Source organism: Cebus imitator, unplaced genomic scaffold, assembly GCF_001604975.1.
Source record: "Cebus imitator isolate Cc_AM_T3 unplaced genomic scaffold, Cebus_imitator-1.0 Scaffold98, whole genome shotgun sequence".
NCBI classification, from domain to species: domain Eukaryota; kingdom Metazoa; phylum Chordata; class Mammalia; order Primates; family Cebidae; genus Cebus; species Cebus imitator.
In genome coordinates, this window is record NW_016107413.1 from 1245835 (window position 1) to 1266286 (window position 20452).

The 20452-nt window shown below is 36.3% G+C and overlaps 1 protein-coding gene across 1 annotated transcript in view; it reads left to right on the forward strand.

Annotated features, from left to right (window-relative positions):
- BCKDHB (branched chain keto acid dehydrogenase E1 subunit beta) overlaps nucleotides 1–20452 on the forward strand; it is a 96164-nt gene that overhangs the window by 47962 nt on the left and 27750 nt on the right. The window contains exons 4-6 of the mRNA XM_017536418.2: nucleotides 13214–13347; nucleotides 13902–14057; nucleotides 16288–16396. Of these exons, the coding sequence (XP_017391907.1) occupies nucleotides 13214–13347; nucleotides 13902–14057; nucleotides 16288–16396 (399 nt within the window). The remainder of the gene's footprint in view (nucleotides 1–13213; nucleotides 13348–13901; nucleotides 14058–16287; nucleotides 16397–20452) is intronic.

The following is a 20452-nucleotide window of genomic DNA, read 5'->3' on the forward strand; positions in this document are numbered from 1 at the left end:
GTGCCCATTTTTTTAATGAGTGATTGTGTAAAAACAACTTGACACCTTACTACTGGTAACATCTTAGTTTTATCCATAAGTTTGGAGATTTTGTACTACCTTTTTTGAGATGGAAACATATATAAATTTCCACAGAGTAACAGTGGAACAGGGTTAACAGTGTTATCTAGCTGTGCAATTTATTGTTGAATCAAACTTTGAATTAGCTGTTGTTTCAAAAGGCCTTTAAAAATATATTCCTAATTACTTAAGTTTTCTTGATCATTTTTATTCCTGTTTTCTTAACATGCTTTTTATTTTATTTCATTGTTTGTAGCTAGGTCTCGCGCTGTGAGAGTTTACAGTAGCTGTCTTATTTGCATTGGTTTTTGGAGAACATATGATGGAATTTTGGGACACTGTCCTCAAAGACTTATTACATTCAGATTACCTATTTAAAACTATTTTGTATTCGTGGCTGTGATGCCAGATAACAAGGTGCAATTTAATATATTGTAGCATTTGTGAGTTGAGTAGTTTGTAAGAGATAATGTAGGAAGAAATTTCTGTAGCAGAGGGAAGCAATCGTTGATTTGGGTGTCAAGCTGCCAGTTGCTGGCTATTGACTTTGGTCTAGCCACTTAAGTAAGGATTCAGTTTTCTTATTTGAAGACTGTGAAGCTAGTGGGAAGGTTTTCAATAGCACTAGGATTTTGTAATTTTGTAATTAGTTTTTCTATGGACTTTTTTCATACTCAGTCATAGTTTTTACAGATCATTAAATTATCACATTGATTCTATCACATTAATTCTCTAGTTCTTAATTTACTTAGAGAATACATTTTTACTCCTTGTGCAATTACTGGTAAATATAACCTTGAATTTATTTTTTTCCCCAATAGATACATATAGGAATATACTTATATCCTCTTTAATTTAGAAATTAATTTTAAAATAAAAGATTAATTTACCTCATAATAATGCAAAGTTTTTTTTTTTTAGGGTTTTCTTTTTTTTAAGTCTTGTTTGGCGCTTAGTTGTTTTTTTGGTGGGATGAGCGAGAGGTTTCTAAAATAGTGCTTTTAAACAATTGCCACAACCTCCATGGGTAGTTTATTTTTAAGAATACCTTTCCCCCTCTAACGTAGTCTTAAGTAGAATTTTTCTTCTAAAATTGAACAGTGGAGTCAATTATTTTATTTGTCCAAACTCCCCCTGCCTAGGGTATTGTTTCTCTAACTGGTGTTAACTAACCCTTTGTGTCCATGAATATGTTCTGGGAGTTCTCACATTTTCTATGAGATTTAAATTGGGGTTTTACTGTCAACGATAATCTTGAGAAGGTAATGTAACCATTGTCTGGGTTGTCTGAATCACCTGCCGTATAACTAGATACTACCACATGATAAAATTAGTGTTGGTGTGTATTATTGTGTCATGGTATGTGAAGGCCAATTACTTCATATTGTCTGAAGTGTATGAAGCTTTCACTGAGATTCAATTAACAAACAGTGCTAGGAGCACCTCTGCTTGCCACACCCAAAAGAACCTGCATTATAGAGATGACATGCAAGTTGCGGGCAGGTGAATTTTACAGATTCCATTTTTTAATAGAGCAACTTGTAACAATTCATTAGAAATAAGTATATCAGTAAGTATAAAAAGAATTTTCTATACTTGCTTCTAGTCATAATTGAGTAAGGCACACATATAATGCAGATTTCAGTACAATTGTGATACCAACCATATCTTTAAGTGACTTCCTTAAATTAGTGTTCAAGGACTGCTTGTTAGTGGTTTTGTTTGGTACAAGGTCCTTAACTGGTTAAGGAAGTCATGAGGTTATCAGTACTGTTTTATACAGTGCATTTAGGTGAATAGCTATTCTTTTCATTAGAATGATTAAAGTAAAAACAAAAACAGGAGGATTAAATATATTATTAGACTCAAAGGTTTGTTGGCATTGTCATTTCAGGAGAAAACCATTGTTCATTATGCTATATTTTTTACTTTTAATTTGAATTTAATTTGTAATATAGTTATTTTTGTGTTTAATTTATAAATTTGTTTTGCCTTTGTCTTTTAGTCAGGGTAATGATTGCTAAGTTTTGTTTTGTGTGTATTAAAACAACATATTAAAAGTGGCTTAAGTTGACATTAGAACACATTTTTCCCTTAAAAGTTGTATATCTAGTACTTGATTTGAGAAACCTCAGTCTATGACACTGAACATTTTTGTATCCTAATCATGATGGCTAACCGTTAACTAGATGTTTTCTATGGGTTGCTTAAAATTGTGACTTTTCTTCTTTTCTGTCTTAAAAAAATTAATTTCTCTAATACATGGCTACCTAAAATCATGAAATAATCCATTGATCTGTGTGTGGGTAATTGGATATTCAAAATATTGTTACCTAGCCTGATTCTTAGTTTCTGTGATTTTGACTGTCATTTCTATTTTAATATTATTTTGGTCATTCATTTTTCATTTATTCATATAGTGAACAAATATTTTTAAAATTCCACTATGTGCAAGGGAGCATACACAGAATCTTTATATTTGGGTGGGCCTATAGTCTGTCTTCACTGTCACATTTTCTAATTGTTTAAATGAAAAATTTCTTTCTTTTTTTTTTTTTTTTTTGAGACGGAGTTTCACTCATGTTACCCAGGCTGGAGTGCAATGGCGATCTGGGCTCACCGCAACCTCCGCCTCCTGGGTTCAGGCAATTCTCCTGCCTCAGCCTCCTGAGTAGCTGGGACTACAGGCATGCGCCACCATGCCCAGCTGATTTTTTGTATTTTTAGTAGAGACGGGGTTTCACCATGTTGACCAGGATGGTCTCGATCTCTTGACCTTGTGATCCACCCGCCTCGGCCTCCCACAGTGCTGGGATTACAGGCTTGAGCCACCGCGCCCGGCCTTAAATGAAAAATTTCATGTGTATATTATATGGTACATATCTATTTCAACTAAACTAAGTCTGCCTTGCTGACATATCTAGACATCTTAGTACTTGGTGTTACCACATCATGATTGCCATAGACTTAGATGTCCCTTTCATCCAGAATGGTGGGTTTTTTAAGCTTGTTCATTCAAATAATATTATTGAATGACTGGTAAATTCAGGACATTGTAGTAGGTACAATTGGACTACTAATGAAATGAATGAGACAGTCTGTGTTCTTAGCAGAGGAACTTACAAATTGTAACCTAGTCACTGAATCCTTGGAACTGATTTGGGCTTTGCTGTATGTTGACATTGTTGTATCTATACCCAGAACTGCAGACTCATTGATTATAGAGTGCCTTTTGCATTTAATAAACATTCATTCAGTAAACATTTACTAAGCACATACATTTGTTCCTGGTGGATTTTTATTTTCTTTAATTTGTCTCTTACCCATTATGATGACCCAGATATCTTGCCTTGCAATGGTCAGGATAATAGAGGTAGAATTTATAGGACAAGGTTCACAAACAGCTATTTCTAAACAATGCTTCTGGGAGGTAACAATTTGAAGAATATTGTTATAGGATAGTTATAAATATAGGTTAACTTCCTAAATCTGGAAACCTTGGAACCTTGGTGGCATGTGCCACCTGGCATATTATAGAACCATAAAAACAGTGCTGCTTTAAAGCAAAAGCAAAATTAGATAGAGGGAGATGTCCCCAGGAGGTACAGGACCAATGACAGCCTTGGCTAACCCTATGGGATCTGTGCAGTCAGAATGACTCTTTTGCCAACTACTTGTTCCTAGTTGGGCTGAAATAATCAGGCCTTTGCAGTCTCACACTGATCAGTCAATGGATGGGTGATGCCAAGCATGACCTTAGGCTTAAAGTTTCACTGCAGATTAAACAGGCCCTGAAGGGTCTGATAGCTGAAGTGCTGATATCTGTCAGTCAGCAGAATTCTTAGCAAGCAAGGCAACATGCTGAGTGATCTTCACAAATGGATGATCTGTACTGCACGCATCATAGTGTTCACCCTAGGTAGTAAACTGTGACCATTACCTTGATGACAGGATTGATTATTCAGTGTTCTTTTTCATTTTCTAGCTCTGGATCATAAGTAGCCTAATTTAGGATGCTAATATATGGGAGATTAAGGGGAACACCATTTTCCCCTTATTACTTTCTACTTAGGTGTTAATATTAGGTAACTCTAATAATAAGGTTACTATAACCCTTGATTTACCAAGGTTAGTCCTGTTTACCTAGAAATACCCAGTTTAAGCCTGTTGTAGATCAGTTAACATCTAACATCTGTTTATTATTTTTAGTAACTCCTCACAGTCTCAGAAGTATCCCAGTTTGTATCCTAGTACAAGATTAATTGTATTGTTATTCTACTTAGTAATTTTTAAAATTTGTTTGCATATTTATTCTTTAAGCATTTTCCTGGCCTGTCTAATGAAGAGAATGTTCTATTTTCCATTTTTTTTTTTTTTTTTGAGACGGAGTTTCACTCATGTTACCCAGGCTGGAGTGCAATGGCGCGATCTCGGCTCACCGCAACCTCCGCCTCCTGGGTTCAGGCAATTCTCCTGCCTCAGCCTCCTGAGTAGCTGGGATTACAGGCACGCACCACCATGCCCAGCTAATTTTTTGTATTTTTGGTAGAGACGGGGTTTCACCATGTTGACCATCCTTGGTCTCGATCTCTTGACCTCGTGATCCACCCGCCTCGGCCTCCCAAAGTGCTGGGATTACAGGCTTGAGCCACCGCGCCCAGCCCTATTTTCCATTTTTTAAGAGGGAGAAATGGTCTTCTGGATTAGCTTTGTATTTTGGCTTTAGTTGAGCCTAAAACAAATGGATTTTATCTTTATCAAATTTTTCATCATCAAGCTTTAAAATATTGTGAAATCATAACATATTCTATCAAGTATACTATGACTGAAATTACTGGAATGTATTATTTATTTCTGGCTCCCACTGTTACAATTGTGTCTATAATGACTTTTATTTCCCTGGTTTATTTTGTAGCTTAGTCACAAATATTTATGTTCTTATTTATCTTTCTGCTCAGAGACTCTGGGACCTGAGCTGTTTCCCTGATGGATTTGATCATTTTCCAGAAGGATATTCCAACCTATTCAAATCTAGGCCCTGAGGAAATACAACTTGCTTAGAGAGAGACAATTTTAAATCTGCTTTTACGGAAATCTTTATGGAAAAAAGAAAAATTTAGTTTTATCCTGGATAGATTTAATAACTTCCAGATTATGTTGTTCACAGATAAACTCTAAAACTAATTAAAGCTTCAGAAAAACATCTAGGGACAGAAGAAACCGAGATTCTCAGCCATTCCCTTAACTTACCAGGAAGTAATAGGTTGTCACGTTAAGTTATGCTTTTTCTTTTTCTTACTTTCTTTTTTTTCTCATTCTGTCGTCCAGGCTGGAATGCAGTGACTTGATCTTGTCTTACTGCAGCCTCTGCCTCCTGGGTTCAAGTGATTCTCCTGCCTCAGCCTCCCAAGTAGCAGGGTTTACAGGCATGCAACACCATACCTGGCTAATTTTTTGTATTTTTAGTAGAGATGGGGTTTCGCCATGTTGGCCAGGCTTGTTTCAAATTCCTGGCCTCAGGTGATCCACCCACCTCAACCTCTCAAAGCGTTGGGATTACAGGTGTGAGCCACCAGCCTGGTTTCTTTTTCTCAATTGTTTCTCTGCCTTCTTTTCACTATTTTTCTGGTCTGTAGTTGTGGCTGAATGTTAGCTAGGGAACAGGGCTCACTGGTGGATTCAATTCTACCCATCTCTAACTGCTTAGTGAGAGAAGTCACCTCTTGATTTTAATATGAAGTTTAGTGTTATGTAATGGACAATATCTTTAACAGATGGTGCATGGCCAGTAATGTAGAACTTCTTAATCATGTTCCCTTTACAAAAGAAGAACACTATTGGAAAGTTATGGTATGATTTTATGCTTGATCTTCAATACTTGAGAAATTGATAAGTCAAATATACATACAGTCAGCCATCTGGCATTGTACAAATGTTTTCATTGACTTAGGAGATCATGGAGGTATACAAAGCAGGAGTAGCACTATATAAGAAGATGGCATGTTATATAAATATTTATTTCCTTTAGTCCAGTTATCTATACTACTTATAGCAATAAATGTATCAGAAATATTAATTTTATTCAGTTATCTGAGGTTTAGAAAGAAGTGATTTAGATGGTATTTCCTTTTTTTTCCCCCCCAATCAAAGCTGCTGGGCGTTGAGGAACTGTTTTGGAGGAGGCATAGTTTTTTTCTACACATGAAGTCAAAGCCACTAACCACCTAATTAAACATTGGCTGAGCGTGGTTTGCAGCACTTTGATTTATATAGACTCCTTCTTGCAACTTCTTTTGAGCCTCCGAAACTTACCGAGTCATTATAGACCCCAACTGTCCTTAAAAGATAGGGATTTCAACATCTTTTGTTTTAGTCATCTTTTGGACGAATGACTTAAATTATCATATATTTCAGAAACATTCATTTCTTGAGCTAAACTGTGTGGTGTGTGTGAAATTACTATATTATCACATGTACACTATTTAATAGTATTGAATTTGAGAAAGTTGGTTCCAAATATCAAATAGCTGAGTAGAAAGTATAAAAAGACTTAATCCAATTGCTGAGAATGGGGCAGAAAAAAACGTGATTTTTAAATCCAAAGAAACTAGCTCCCCTTATCTAATGTATCCTTTCAAACTAAAAATGTGTTAACTACTGTCACTGTGCCAGGCAAGTGCTAAGCACTGAGACTGTCTCTCCTTGTCTTTTTTGGACCTCAGGCTGATCCTCTTTGCTCCCAGCCTGGCTCACTATCACTCTTTCCAGCACTACTGTTGATGGTCTTTTCAATATTTTTACTTCTCAGCTTCTTGTTCTTTTCTTCTCTGGTGATCTTATCCTCCATCCTACCTCAGGCTTTCATTCTCACAGGCATACTCTCGTCATTAGCAAGAACTGCAGTCTCTCCATAATCTCAGTTTGAAGCATCCTCAACTCTGATTAGCACATTGAATCTCTCTCTAGAGCACTGCTTCTGGTACCTTCATTCCAACAATCTTTTGACCTTATCGATTCTTAAAATCTGTGGATTTTACCACCTTATTGCTGTCTTTCATTTCCCTGATCACCTTTCTTTCTTCTATACCCAATTAAAATTCCATGTCATTATTTGCTTGGCAAAACCTAATTCTAGTTAAATCCATCCCTCTGTGTGAATCCTGAGCTGAATGTCACTGGAGCAAAACATGCTATCATGCAACTGATCTTTAAGTTCAAGGCTAGGAAGTTCAGGGTACTCATGTTGCTGGTCCATTCGGTCTTCCATTCTCCCAGATGGCTATTTCATACATTTTCCCCTCCTCAAAACAGCTTCCCCCATCCTTGTTCTTAGTTAATAATGTAGTTTTACATTTAACTGAAAAGATAGATGCCACTAACAAGAACTTGGATAAGCTCTTATCACTGCATGTATCCATGTACCAGCATCAGTGCCCTTATGCCTTCTTCCCTCCTGCACTCTGAAAGAATCTAAAGGTTCCTATCAACCCCTCCACACTAGATCCCTTCTTCCCTGTCACCTTTTTGAAGACATGTTCCAGTTATTATTCCTTCTCTCCATTTCATTAATTTTCTCAAAATAATCAATCTTCTCTACTGATCATTCCCATCAGCCTGCAAATATGCTGTTATTTTTTTCAGTCTTAAAAATCTCTCTTGCTGGACATAGTGGCTCACACCTGTAATCCCAGCACTCTAAGAGGCTGTGGCAGGTGGATCACCTGAGATCAGCGGTTTGAGACAAGCCTGGCCAACATGGTGAAACCCCATCTCTACTAAAAATACAAAAATTAGCCAGGCATGGTGGTGGGCTTCTGTAATCCCAGCTACTTGGGAGGCTGAGGCAGGAGAATTGCTTGAACCTAGGAGGCAGAGGTTGCAGTGAGTGGAGACTGAGTCACTGCACTCTTAAGTCTGGGTGACAGAGTGAGACTGCATTTCAAAAAATAAAAAAAAAATCTCTCTTGACCCCATATTTCCCTCTAGTGTGACTGTTCCCTTTCCCTTCTCTCTTCTCTCTTTTTTTTTTTTCTGGGTAGAGGGGACAGAATATTACTCTGTTGCCCAGGTTGGAGTACTGTGGTGTGATCTCAGCTTACTGCAGCCTTGACCTTGTGGGCTCAAGTGATCCTCCCACCTCAGCGTCCTGATTAGCTGGGACTATAGGCATGTGCTACCACATCTGGCTAATTTTTTTTTTTTTTTTTTTGTATTTTTGGTAGAGATGGGGTTTTGCTATATGGTCTCAAACTCCTGGGCTCAAGTGATCCTCCAAAAGTGGTGTGATTACAGGTGTGAGCCATAGTGCGCCTGGTCTCTTCTCTCCTTTATAGCAACGTTAATCCACATAATTGTCACTACTCATGGTGAAGAAGGAGACCCAGGCATCTCAGATCAACTTCCCCTTTTCATCCCTGAGACTGTAAACTTCCCCTTTTCATTCCTAAGACTGTAAACCGAAGCCCTTTTCATATGTAATTCCTAAGACTGTAAACTGAGACCCTTTTCATATGTAATTCCTAAGACTGTAAACTGAGGCCCTTTTCATATGTTAAGCTAAGATTCATATGTTAAACCTAAGATTCTTCCATGTGTAACATCTAAAGTATAAGCCTATATAAAGAAGGAACCTTCCTTTGTTAGGGGAACTTGGCTGTTAGGCGAATATGCTACCTTGCTCCGGCTGAATAAACTCCTTCCTCCTGTATTTGGTGTCCGAGAGATCCATTTCCCGCGGCCGCCCCTGCTACAATGGTCTTCAATTTCTCTGCCACTGTTCCCCTATTCTGACTTGAAGTCACTGCCATCAAGTTTTTTTTTCCTCTTTCTCCTCTCTCTCCTACTTTGCAGGAACAGTCATGTTAAGGTCACCCATGATAAAATCCTCAGCCCTCATCTCACTTCCTAATAGTGATATAGACACAAGTTAATCACTCTTTTCTTGGAAACACTTTGTTTTGAGACAGCACATTATCCTGGTTTTCCTCCAAACTCTGGCTTGTTTTCCTTTTCAACTTGGCTGATTATCTCACCTGCTTATCTTGTTAACCTTGGATTATCTAGGATACAATCTTAGATCTCTTCTTTTCTCTCCATTTAAATTTACTAGGTAATCTTATCTGATCCCTTGTTATTAAATGCTATCTTTATGCTTAAGACTTCCAATTTATGGCCGGGCGCGGTGGCTCAAGCCTGTAATCCCAGCACTTTGGGAGGCCGAGGCGGGTGGATCACGAGGTCAAGAGATCGAGACCATCCTGGTCAACATGGTGAAACCCCTTCTCTACTAAAAATACAAAAAATTAGCTGGGCATGGTGGCACGTGCCTGTAATCCCAGCTGCTCAGGAGGCTGAGGCAAGAGAATTGCCTGAACCCAGGAGACGGAGGTTGCGGTGAGCCAAGATCGCGCCATTGCACTCCAGCCTGGGTAACAAGAGCGAGACTCCGTCTCAAAAAAAAAAAAAAAAAAAAAAAAAGACTTCCAATTTATATCCAACAATCTAATCGATAGCTCTACCTGAATATCTGAGGGCGTCTCAAAGTAAACATCTCCAAACCTGAGCTCCTGATCTCTCACCCAACATGCTTCTTCATTTTCCCTTTCTCAGTTACTGGAAACTCTGTCCTTCAGGTTACCCAGGCGAAAAGACTTTGAATCATTCTTAGTATTACCCTGGCTCATACTCCACATCCATTTCATCAGCAAATCCTTTTAGCTCTATCTTTAGAATATATCCAGAGTCTTACACCATTTCTCCATCTTCCCTGCTATTATGCATCATTATCTCTTACTGGGATTATTGTAATATCTGATAATCAATCTTGTGGTGTCCACCCTTGCTATTGACAGGCTATTTACAAAACACCAGTCAGAGGCATCTTGCTGAAATGCAGCTCAGAGAATGGCATGAACTCAAGAACTTCCTGTTTTCCTCACTCACCTGCTTTCTGACTCATTCTCACATTTAAAAGTGTTTACAATGTCATGTCCTCCCAGGCCCTGTCTGATCTCTGTCATCTCCCCATTCCCTCCTTTAACTCCTTGACTTTATTTCCTACTACTCTTTCTTTACTCTTTCTTTCACTCTAGACCAGGCAATCTGGACTTCTTGCCTTCCCTCTAATGTGTTTGACATTTTTTTACCCCATGGGTTTTGTACTTGCTGGTCCCTCTGCCCAAAATATTTATTCTCTCAGATATATGCATGGTACCCATCCTCATTTCTTTCAGCCCTTTGCTTAACTGCCACCTCTCAGTGGGGCCTTCCGAATCTCCTTATTTAAAAATCACAGTAGTTTCTACCCACCTACCCCCCACTCCATGCTTCATCATTTAACAAACTGTTTCCTTCATTTATTTTGTTTCCTCTGACTAGAATCCGTCATGAGGATGTGAATCTTTTCATTTTGTTTGCTGCTGTTAGGAAACTGTGTAATATTAAGTACTTCAAAAACATTTGTTCAATAAATATATGAATTATTTTAGTCTTTTGAATATTATACTTTTTCTGTTGCACATAAGAGATGGAGCCTTACAGTGTTTAGTAATTCGTGGATATAACACTTAAACCCAGGTCTCTCTTGGCTCATAGCACAGTCACTGCATGCATTCGTTCATCTATCAGGATACTTAGAGGGCACTACAGGAACTTTACATTGGATTAATTGCATCATAAGATAGAGGAAGTCATCAATATGTGCATCTTATTTGTGTTCTTATCTCAATCAGTATCTGGGAGAAAATAGAAACAGATTTTTAACAGTTCATGTTGAAGTTGCTACATAATGGAAACTTGTCAGAGAGAGTTGTTAAACTATTTCCTCAAATCAAACATGTTTTGGAGTAAGAAAGTCCTGAGAAACTCATTTTTTTTCTGCTTTCTATTGACAACAAGGCTATAATTTCTTACCGAGATGAAAAATATCTGAATCCCATGAACTTGAGGTAGCAAGGAATCAATAAGAATGCTGCTAGTTTGGTTAAGGTGGTTCAGGTATTTATTCCAGGGCTGTGAATTCCATGGGAGACAGCTGGAATTTATGTTCATTTTATACCACCAAGTTGTTGTTGGTTCAATGGAATCATAGATTTTCAAAAATTATCAAGCTGCTCACAGTCAAATAGGGAATTGATGAGGAATAGAGGCCACAATTTCAGAAGATAGTCGCAGATCATGATGAGTATGAATCACGCTTTCAGTTTTTGCAGCTGCTTATAGGGTGGCAAACTACAGGATGTGTCTGGTTGGCATTTCCCAGCACCTGCCCCATGTTTCGTTCATATTCAAAGGGAATGATTAGGCTAAAAGTGAATTCTACATATGAAAAAGAACTGGTATCCTTGGATTATGGAAATGAAATATGAATACCAGGTTTCTCCCAAAACATTTGGTTATGTGGTCAGACTGTGGCTATTGTCTTTGTTCACCCAGAACCCTGAAATTAGAATTTCTAACGAAATGCTTGCATTAGCTGAGACGTGGTGGAATGTCAAGTGAGAATTGAATTATACGCTAATATAATTGTGCCTAGTGGCTTGAATGGATCATCTGAAGGGTTTCTCTAATTTGAAGAGTCTCAAACTCCAAAATTTACCTCCTTGTTGGTGGGCACAACTCTTTCAACTGGCAGAGATTATTTGCTGCTGGGCTTTTGGAGTCTCCTGCAGGCACAAGTGTTGGCAAGGATTTGATCAGTTTATACACAGACTTTGGGGCTCCCCCATGCTGCGTGTGCCCTTCTTTTAGGGATTTAGTCTGTCATTTTCAACCACTGGTAGCCCCAGACTATTTTCTGACACCTCAGATCAACCAGACTGAGTCTGTTTGAATTCTAGCTGTCTAACTCATAGACTGGGGAGTCCTTTCACAGGACAAGCCTTATGAATGTCTTGGTCATCCACTGGACTTAATTTCTTTCAAGAGTCAAGACTCCAGTTTATGCCTGCTTTAGGCGCTTCAATGCCTTTAAATAGTTGTTTGTTTTATTTTGCCCAGCGTTTATAATGATTACATGTGGGAAGGATAGTCCGAAAAAGGCATTTCTGATATTGCCTTCAGAACCTTGATAAGCTGTTATGTATAGTTTTTCATTATTATTGAATTTGAAGTACCACTTTCTAATTTCCATCATAGTTTCTTCTTTGAGCTGTGGGTTATTTAGCCATATATTTAAAAACATTTCTAGCATAATAATTTTTCTAATTATCTTTTTATTATTGATTCCTAATTTAATTATACTGTGGTCAGAGAATATATGTAATTTTAGTCCTTTAAAATTTGTTGACATTGGATTTGTAGTCCAGAATACAGTCAATTAATGTCAGTGTTTTCTGTTTACTTGAAAAGGATTTGTATTCTTTGCTTTTGGGTGCAGTGTCCTTTTATGTCAGTGAGGCCATGTTTACTGATCATGTTTAAATCATCTCTATTTTTTTACACTCCCTCAGTTTTTTTGGTATGCCTTTTTTGTCAGTTATTAAGATGAGTACATAAAAAACATCATCTCCCACTATGTGGTGAATTTGTCTATTTCTCCTTTGTTAGACACTCCACGGTTAGATAACATTCCATTGTTAGATAAGTGTGGGTTTAAAATTGTTTTATTTCTTGTGAATTAAATCCTTAATAGTATGCATTTTCCTTCTTCATCTCCTGTATGCTTTTTTGCTGAAAGTCTACTTTGCCCGCTATTAATATAGTGACATCAACTTTCTTTTGGTTAGGTTTTTTATTTTATACTTTTTCCTTCTTTTTTTTTTTTTTTAAACAACTTTTTGGGTTTTTCTGTCTTTTATACTAGCAAGATAGTTTTTATTTTCATTGAAACATTAGATTACTTGCAATTAGTATAATTATTACTTTCATTTAAATAATTCACCATACTATTTTTAAAAATAGAGACAGGGTTTCACTGTGTTGACCAGGTTGGTCTTGAACTCCTCATCTCAAGTAATCCTCTTTGCCTTGGCCTCCCAAAGTGCTAGGATTACAGAGGTGAGTCACCGTGGCCAGCCATACTATTTATTTTCTATTTCCTCTACCTATTCTATACTTCTCCATCCCATTATTAGTTTACTGAATTTTTAAATGTATTATGTACAAGGTTACTCTAATTTGCCACGTAACCTTTTTTCTTCTTTTCTATTTTAAGGAAAAGATAGAGTTTTTAATACCCCATTGTGTGAACAAGGAATCGTTGGATTTGGAATTGGAATTGCAGTTACTGGAGCTACTGCCATTGCAGAAATTCAGTTTGCAGATTATATTTTCCCTGCATTTGATCAGGTAAGTAAATGAGTATTTCTAAGGTTGTTCAGTCCACGAAGTATTGAAGTATTATCTCTATCCTTCCACCCACCCCTACCTGTATTCTAGGAACATTTTGTTACCCTTTTACTAATGTATTAAAATTATCATTTTGTTATGAGCATATATTTAAAGATCTTATAGAATAGCTTAAGCAAATGGATTAGGGCTAGGAAAAGTGGCTCACACTTGCAATCCCAGCACTTTGGGAGGCCAGGGTGGAAGAATCACTTGACGCCAGGAGTTCAAGACCAGCCTGGGCAACATAATGATAATGAGAACCGATATCTATAAAAACTACAAAAATTAGCCGGGTATGGTGGCACAAACCTGTCACCCTATTTACTCTGGAGGCTGAGGCGGGAGGATAACTTGAGCCCAGAAGTCCAAGGCTACATTGAACTTTGATCATACCACTGCACTCCCTGGGTGACAGAACAAGACCCTGTCTCTCTAAAAAAAAAAAAGAAAGAAAGAGGATGGATTGGAAGGGAGGGACTCATTATGCCATGCACTTTCTTTCTGTCCCTCAGATTGTTAATGAAGCTGCCAAGTATCGCTATCGCTCTGGGGATCTTTTTAACTGTGGAAGCCTCACTATCCGATCCCCTTGGGGCTGTGTTGGCCATGGGGCTCTGTACCATTCTCAAAGTCCTGAAGCATTTTTTGCCCATTGTCCAGGAATCAAGGTATTCTCATTTATGTACTTTATTTGTTTTCTATTTGATCTTTCCATTTTGGTTCATTCTCTTAATATCTATGCTTACCTAGAGGAAAGAAAACAAACAGGATTCTTGGAATTTATGTGAACTTAACTATATTTAAGAAAGGGAGGTTAGCAGTTCTTTCAAGTATGCTATCCAGTGCCCAGTTTTATAGAAAGTTCTTTTTGAAGCAGCACTGGTTTTATACTCTGGCATTAATTAACTTCATAGACTTCAAAGAATAAGACCAAGAACATAGCTGGTTTACCTCCCCTCTCTTTCAAAGCTTTATGTTTCTTTCTAACTTAAGTCTTTCTCACTTAAGTGCTGATGGGGTGATTTAAATAAATCTTCTGTTTAGTCTGTGTTTACCTCAAAGTCAGAGGGATATGACTTCTGCTTTTCATCTATTTCTTACTTGTTAAAAAGACTGAGAGAAGACTGTTACTTAGATTTTTTTTTTCTGTTTAAAATAAGGTAATACTTGCTCAACCAATTAATTTTGAAGCATCTCCTTTTAATAGCCTGTCTTTCACAAAAGCTTAGGTTAAAATATTTTGATTATTTTATGTCCTAATTTTTCGTATTATCATCTTTTCTATTTCTGTTTACTGAATAAGCTTTTCAGGGGATCATTATAGAAACCCACAGATGTGTGAATCCAGAGATGTATATTTGTTTTTTGACCACATGAATTGGTTGCGAACATTTGTCTATGTTTTATTCTTGTTTTCCTGTTTGTTTTTTTCTACCAGATCAAAATTATAAGCTTATCTTAGTTGAGTAGAGGTTGCCTGATTTTAGAAAGTGAGCTAGAAGTTGTAGAGTGGGAAAGAAGTCATGTTCGAGGCAAGTTATTTTTGTGCTTGAGTGGAACATTAATTCACATTTAATATTTATAATATTATATTGTTTTTAGGAACAGTCCTTTTCTGTCTGTCCCTACCTTCTTTTTTCTTCCTTCATTTCCTTTCTTCCTCTTTTTCTTTTTTTCTTCCAGCTAAAATGAACCTATACATAAAGTACAAAAGGCTAATATGAAGAAAGCAGATAAAGGGAAACTAAAAAGTAGGAATATAAGATAAAGACATTGTGTGACGTGGTTATTAGTGTGTTCAGAGGTCCATTGACAGAAAATAAAATAGTGACATTTTTGATGCTCTTTTATTTTTATTTTTTTCTCTTTTATTTTTAAAATAAAACCCTTCAATAAAAATGGCTTTGAAAGCCGAATATAGCTTGCCTCAGGAAATCTTGAGTCTTTGTGATAAACTCAGGTTTATTTTCATAACTCTTCCTGTGTAAGATTTGTCTCTATACAATTATTTTATAATCATTTAAAATTAGACAAAGTTTGTGATTTGAGGCAACATGATATAGAAGTTAAGAGCTTGAACTTTGTTATCAGTGGGAATTGGGGGAGAATCTCTGGTCAAGCAAGCAGTCTGACCTTAGACAAGCTACTTGTTCTCTCTAAACCTCAGTGTCTATTTCTAAAATGAGGAAAATTATAATAGCTACCTAGTGGGGTTGCTATGAATAGTAGATGAATTAATTCACAGAGTACTTGGCCAAGTTTACACATGTACTCCCTACTGTCATTATCTTTTTCCTCATCATCACCTTCATTCTCAAGAATTTCCTGGGGCCCTTTCCTGTGAAGTGGAAATGTGAACTATCCACACTTTTCTTTTTGCTTTGCCATAACTGGACACTTTGGTGCCCGGATCGTAAAACTCAGTGGATAAATTTTTCACTTATGAAATGAAGACCATATTTTTTTCATGGGAAAGAAGGAGATTTTAACATGCTAAAACTGGAGAAGAGACTTGCATGTACTTTGAAAGTAGCAGGAGATTATTAGTAGAAGAGATTTCTTTATAGATAAACAGGTAGATCTTAACAATACTACATTTTTTGGTTCGATGAATGATCTTTGTGTAGTCCTTTTACTTTTTATATAGGCAAGTTTAGCTTCTTAAGAGTAGTGTCTTAGTTAATAGAACATGGTAGGCATCTGATAAATATCTGTTGAATAAAAGACATTTTTATTTTTATGTAATAAACTTAATAAGTGATAATGAGACTAAAAATAAATACCCATTATCTATTTTAAATTAGTAACAATTGGTTATTCAAGTATCAACCCTTTTTAGAAGTGAGTTTACTGGGATATATTTTACTAAAATTGTCTTTAAAAAATCTGTTTTTGCAGGTGGTTATACCCAGAAGCCCTTTCCAGGCCAAAGGACTTCTTTTGTCATGCATAGAGGATAAAAATCCTTGTATATTTTTTGAACCTAAAATACTTTACAGGGCAGCAGGTAAAGGTTTTCTTTATTTTATATTTGTAAATATCTTTATATACTTTGTTTTTTATAGCTCAAAAAGTTATATCTTTTTTTCCCCATATGCTTGATTTATATTTTCCTTGTAAAAAAAAATCCTGAATTTTTTTTTGGTATTTAGTTTGTCCTCAGGTGTAAATTTTACATTTAAGAAAAATTCATGTACCATTTTATATTTTGATCATGGAAACAAAGAGGCATTGTGAAGTGGTAGCAACAACAAAGGGACTATGTTTAACTACATTGTAGGTGCTGAGTAGATATGGATTGAACAGAAAAGGAAAAGTAAATGAGCTAATTTTACTAAATAATGTCTAAGATTCCTTTTAGCTGAAGTGACCATAAAGGTCTTTCTTCATTTAAATCAGGATGCCTTTGATTGTGAAGGAGGTGCCGTTAACAATTATGCTGTGCTAGCAGGTCTATACTGGGGTGCCTATGTGTAAAGCAGACTGAGAGGTTTGGTCATCCTCTTTTTAGCTCAAAATCCTGATTTAATAAACATACATCTGTGACTGCTAATTTCTTCACTGTAATAGAAATTTTAAATAGCAAATGATTTGTTCTATCTAAATTATGTTTTATATTGAATTCAAGAAACATTATCTTGGCAAATCACTCTTTTCCTTACAGTTAAGTTTAAAAACACATGTTTTAATTATGATGCAATTCACATACAGTAAAATGCATAGATTTAAGCTTCAATAAATGAGTTTTTGACAGACCTATATATCCATGTAAGCAGTGTGCAAAACAAGGTATAGAAGATTTTTAATCACTCCTAGAAGCTTCTTCCTGACCCTTCACTCGATCCATTCTCCCTGTGCCAAAATCAGCCGCTTTCTGGTTGCCATCAGATTATATGTACATGTTTTTGGGATTTATATAAATGCAGTCACACTGCATATATTCTTTTGTGTTTGCTTTTACTCGACCTAATGTTTTTGAGATTTGTTCATGTTGTTGAATGAATTCAATATGTTGACTAAACCATCAGTAGTTGATTCACTTTTCTTTGCTGGGTAGTAGTCCATTGTATGAATATCTATTGTTCATTTCTATTACAATAATATTATAATTTTGTACAATAATAGAACATTACTACTAAGTAAGGAACATTGGATGAATGTTCATTGTTTATTTTTATTACAATAACATCTTAAAACTATGCACAATATTAGAACATTACTAAGTAATGAATATTGCTATATCATATGCATATTCATTGTTCATTGTATTATTACTACTACTAATTTTTCTTGTTATTCTTATTTTTCTAACTATTCTAGTTACTAAGGAAAGTAGCTTGCCTCCTCTTCATCAAGCTAATATTTTGTGAATAGCATTAGTATATTACAACCCTGTTTCTGGAGCCAGCCTGCCAATGAATTGACCTGGAAATGCCTCTTGGCTGTGGGGAAAAGAACTCCCACAAATCTGAGGCATGCATAGTATTGCTCAATAAGTAGGATTTTATTGTATTAATAGATCACAATTTATTCATGGCTCATGCAACTGGGCTTCTGTTTCAGTGTATCCATTCCCCTGTGATGAGCTTTTCAAAGTAGATGTGTCATTTTATACTTTCATTGGAGATTTTTCAGAGCTCCTGTTGCTCTTAAGTTTAAAAACAGATTTAAAATTAACTCTAGATTTTATGGACTCTATTATGATCTGTATCCCATTACATAATAAAAATTAATGAATGTAAGAATTTAAAATTTTGAAGTGAATAGGAAAACATCAATGATACATTGAGAATAGCTGTTTGATGAAAATGATTTCTAATACTATGGATATCCTGTGGCTATTATATTTGTAAGGCCAGCCAGTTGTTATAGCCAATCAGTGCAGAAATTTTGCAGTATTTACTAAATGACGACTAAGTAAGAAACAGTTGAAAAAGTAATATTTACTTTGCTGAAAATTTTGAAACCAGAATTGGTTAGGCAAATATTTAATGTTAGAGGATCCCTGCTAAGAGAATGCACATGAAAAATTTGTTCTAGGCTTGGACCTGGGAGAGATTATTAAGGACCCTGATGAGGTTCACTATTCAAAAGGTTTCCAGAAGTTTCCCCACTATCGATCATATAGCATTTCAAGGATTCTAACTCTTAATCCCTTCTTGACTCCCAGTGGCTAAGTAGAGGTCACAATGATATTACCTCTTTCAAAGCTGGAAAGCTTCTCTGCAGAAGAAATTGGATAGAAAAAAAGGGCTACCCATCAAAGTCTTCATATTAGTCTTTTCCTTTCTGGGCCAGCAGAATAAGCATCACCTGTGAGCTTATTAGAAATATAAATTGTCAGTTTTTATCCAAGACTTGCAGGGATAGAACCTCTGGGAGCAGAGCCCAGGTCTCTTTGTCTTAGTAGTCTATAGGTGATTCTGGCCCATGCTTAAGTTTCAGAAACACTGCCTGAGGTCAGTTCTGAAACAATGATGTTGCCTGTGTTCATTTATCTTATTTTACTATTGGTTCTTATATGGACAGGATGCTTTTGACCTACGGTTTTCTTAGGTTTGACCTCTGGTTCAATACCCATATTTTGCAGCTGACCATATTTTGGTTTCTACATTTCTTTCTTTTTTTTTTTTTTTTTTTTTTTTTTTTTTTTTTTTTTTTTTTTTTTTTTTTTTTTTTTTCTTTTGGATTTTCTGACCCTGATTCTGTAAATGCTCCCTGCATTTAGCCCACCCTTTCTAGCCCTGTATCTCAGATGTACTTTACGCTGGTGATGTAAACTCCAAACTTACAGTTGTTTGGAATGATGTAAAAGAAATTGTGCATTGTGATTCAGCTTTGATTGAGGAGGCCTCTGGAAGACATTTTGTATTGCACTGAAAGAATAAAAGAGACAGTTAAAAGAAGGTGCTTTACATTCATTTCAAAGACCAGAGCAGCCTGAAAATTTCTACGTGGTGGTATACTTGTAGTATCCATAAATAAAAATTTAATGGATTGATTTTTCCCTCACATCTCTTTTTAAATTTCTTACATACATTTGGGAATAGCTAAAAGTGAGTGGATGAAAGCACAAAATTTTACATTTAAGGTTTTTTAAAAGAGTTCATTTTGGTACTTATAATGGTTTATGGATGGAGTAATAAACATGGATGTAGAATTATAAATACTGGCTGACATTTATATAAAAATAATTGGGAGTTAATTGGAGTTATGTTTATTATATAATGGTCCATTAGGTTAATTATGCAGTATAATGGTCCCTCAGTATACCCAGGTGATTTGTTCCAGCCCCTTTACCCCAATACCAAAATCCAGAGCATACAGGTTCCATCGCTGCACTGTAGAACATGCATGTACAAAAAGTTGGTGCTCCATATATGTGTGTTTCATAGGCCATGAATAATATATTTTCCATCCACATTTAACTGAAAAAAAAATTGTATATAAGTGGACCCCTCCTATTCAAACTGTGTTGTTCAAAGGTCAACTGTAATCTTAACCAAATGGAACATAGTCAAGTATAAGTAAGGATACAAAAAGAGGTGAGTGAATGCCAAAGCTGGGCTTTTCCCCTAAAGTTATCTTCCAGGTCCTGGACACATTGACCTTCTGCTTTGATGATTCCATGGGGCCCTGAGGATGGGAGATGAAATACAGGGGTCACTTTAGGTAGAGACTTTGCTAGGAGCCCTTGATTAAAGCCTGTGGGACCACATCTGCAGTGTGAGGTGCAAAGGTGGCAGGATGGAAACTTACCTGTCTTTGTCTTGCTCTATCCTGGTGGAAAAGGAAAAAAAAATCTTTTTTGAGAGTTTTTAATCACGGGATGAGCCTTTTACAGGATTATAATTTGAATTGTGCTAGTAGTGCGGTCTGAAAGCACTTAAACACATAATTAAAGTGATTCTGTGTGGATGGTGCCCATTAAAACTGTTGGAGGGAAACGAAATCCTCTCTGGAGTCACTTCAACTTAGGTTAGCAAGATAAAGTTCCAAGTGAAAATTAGAGTCTTTTTGAACAGAAACAAGAAAAGGCAACCATAACTCCATGCAGACTTTA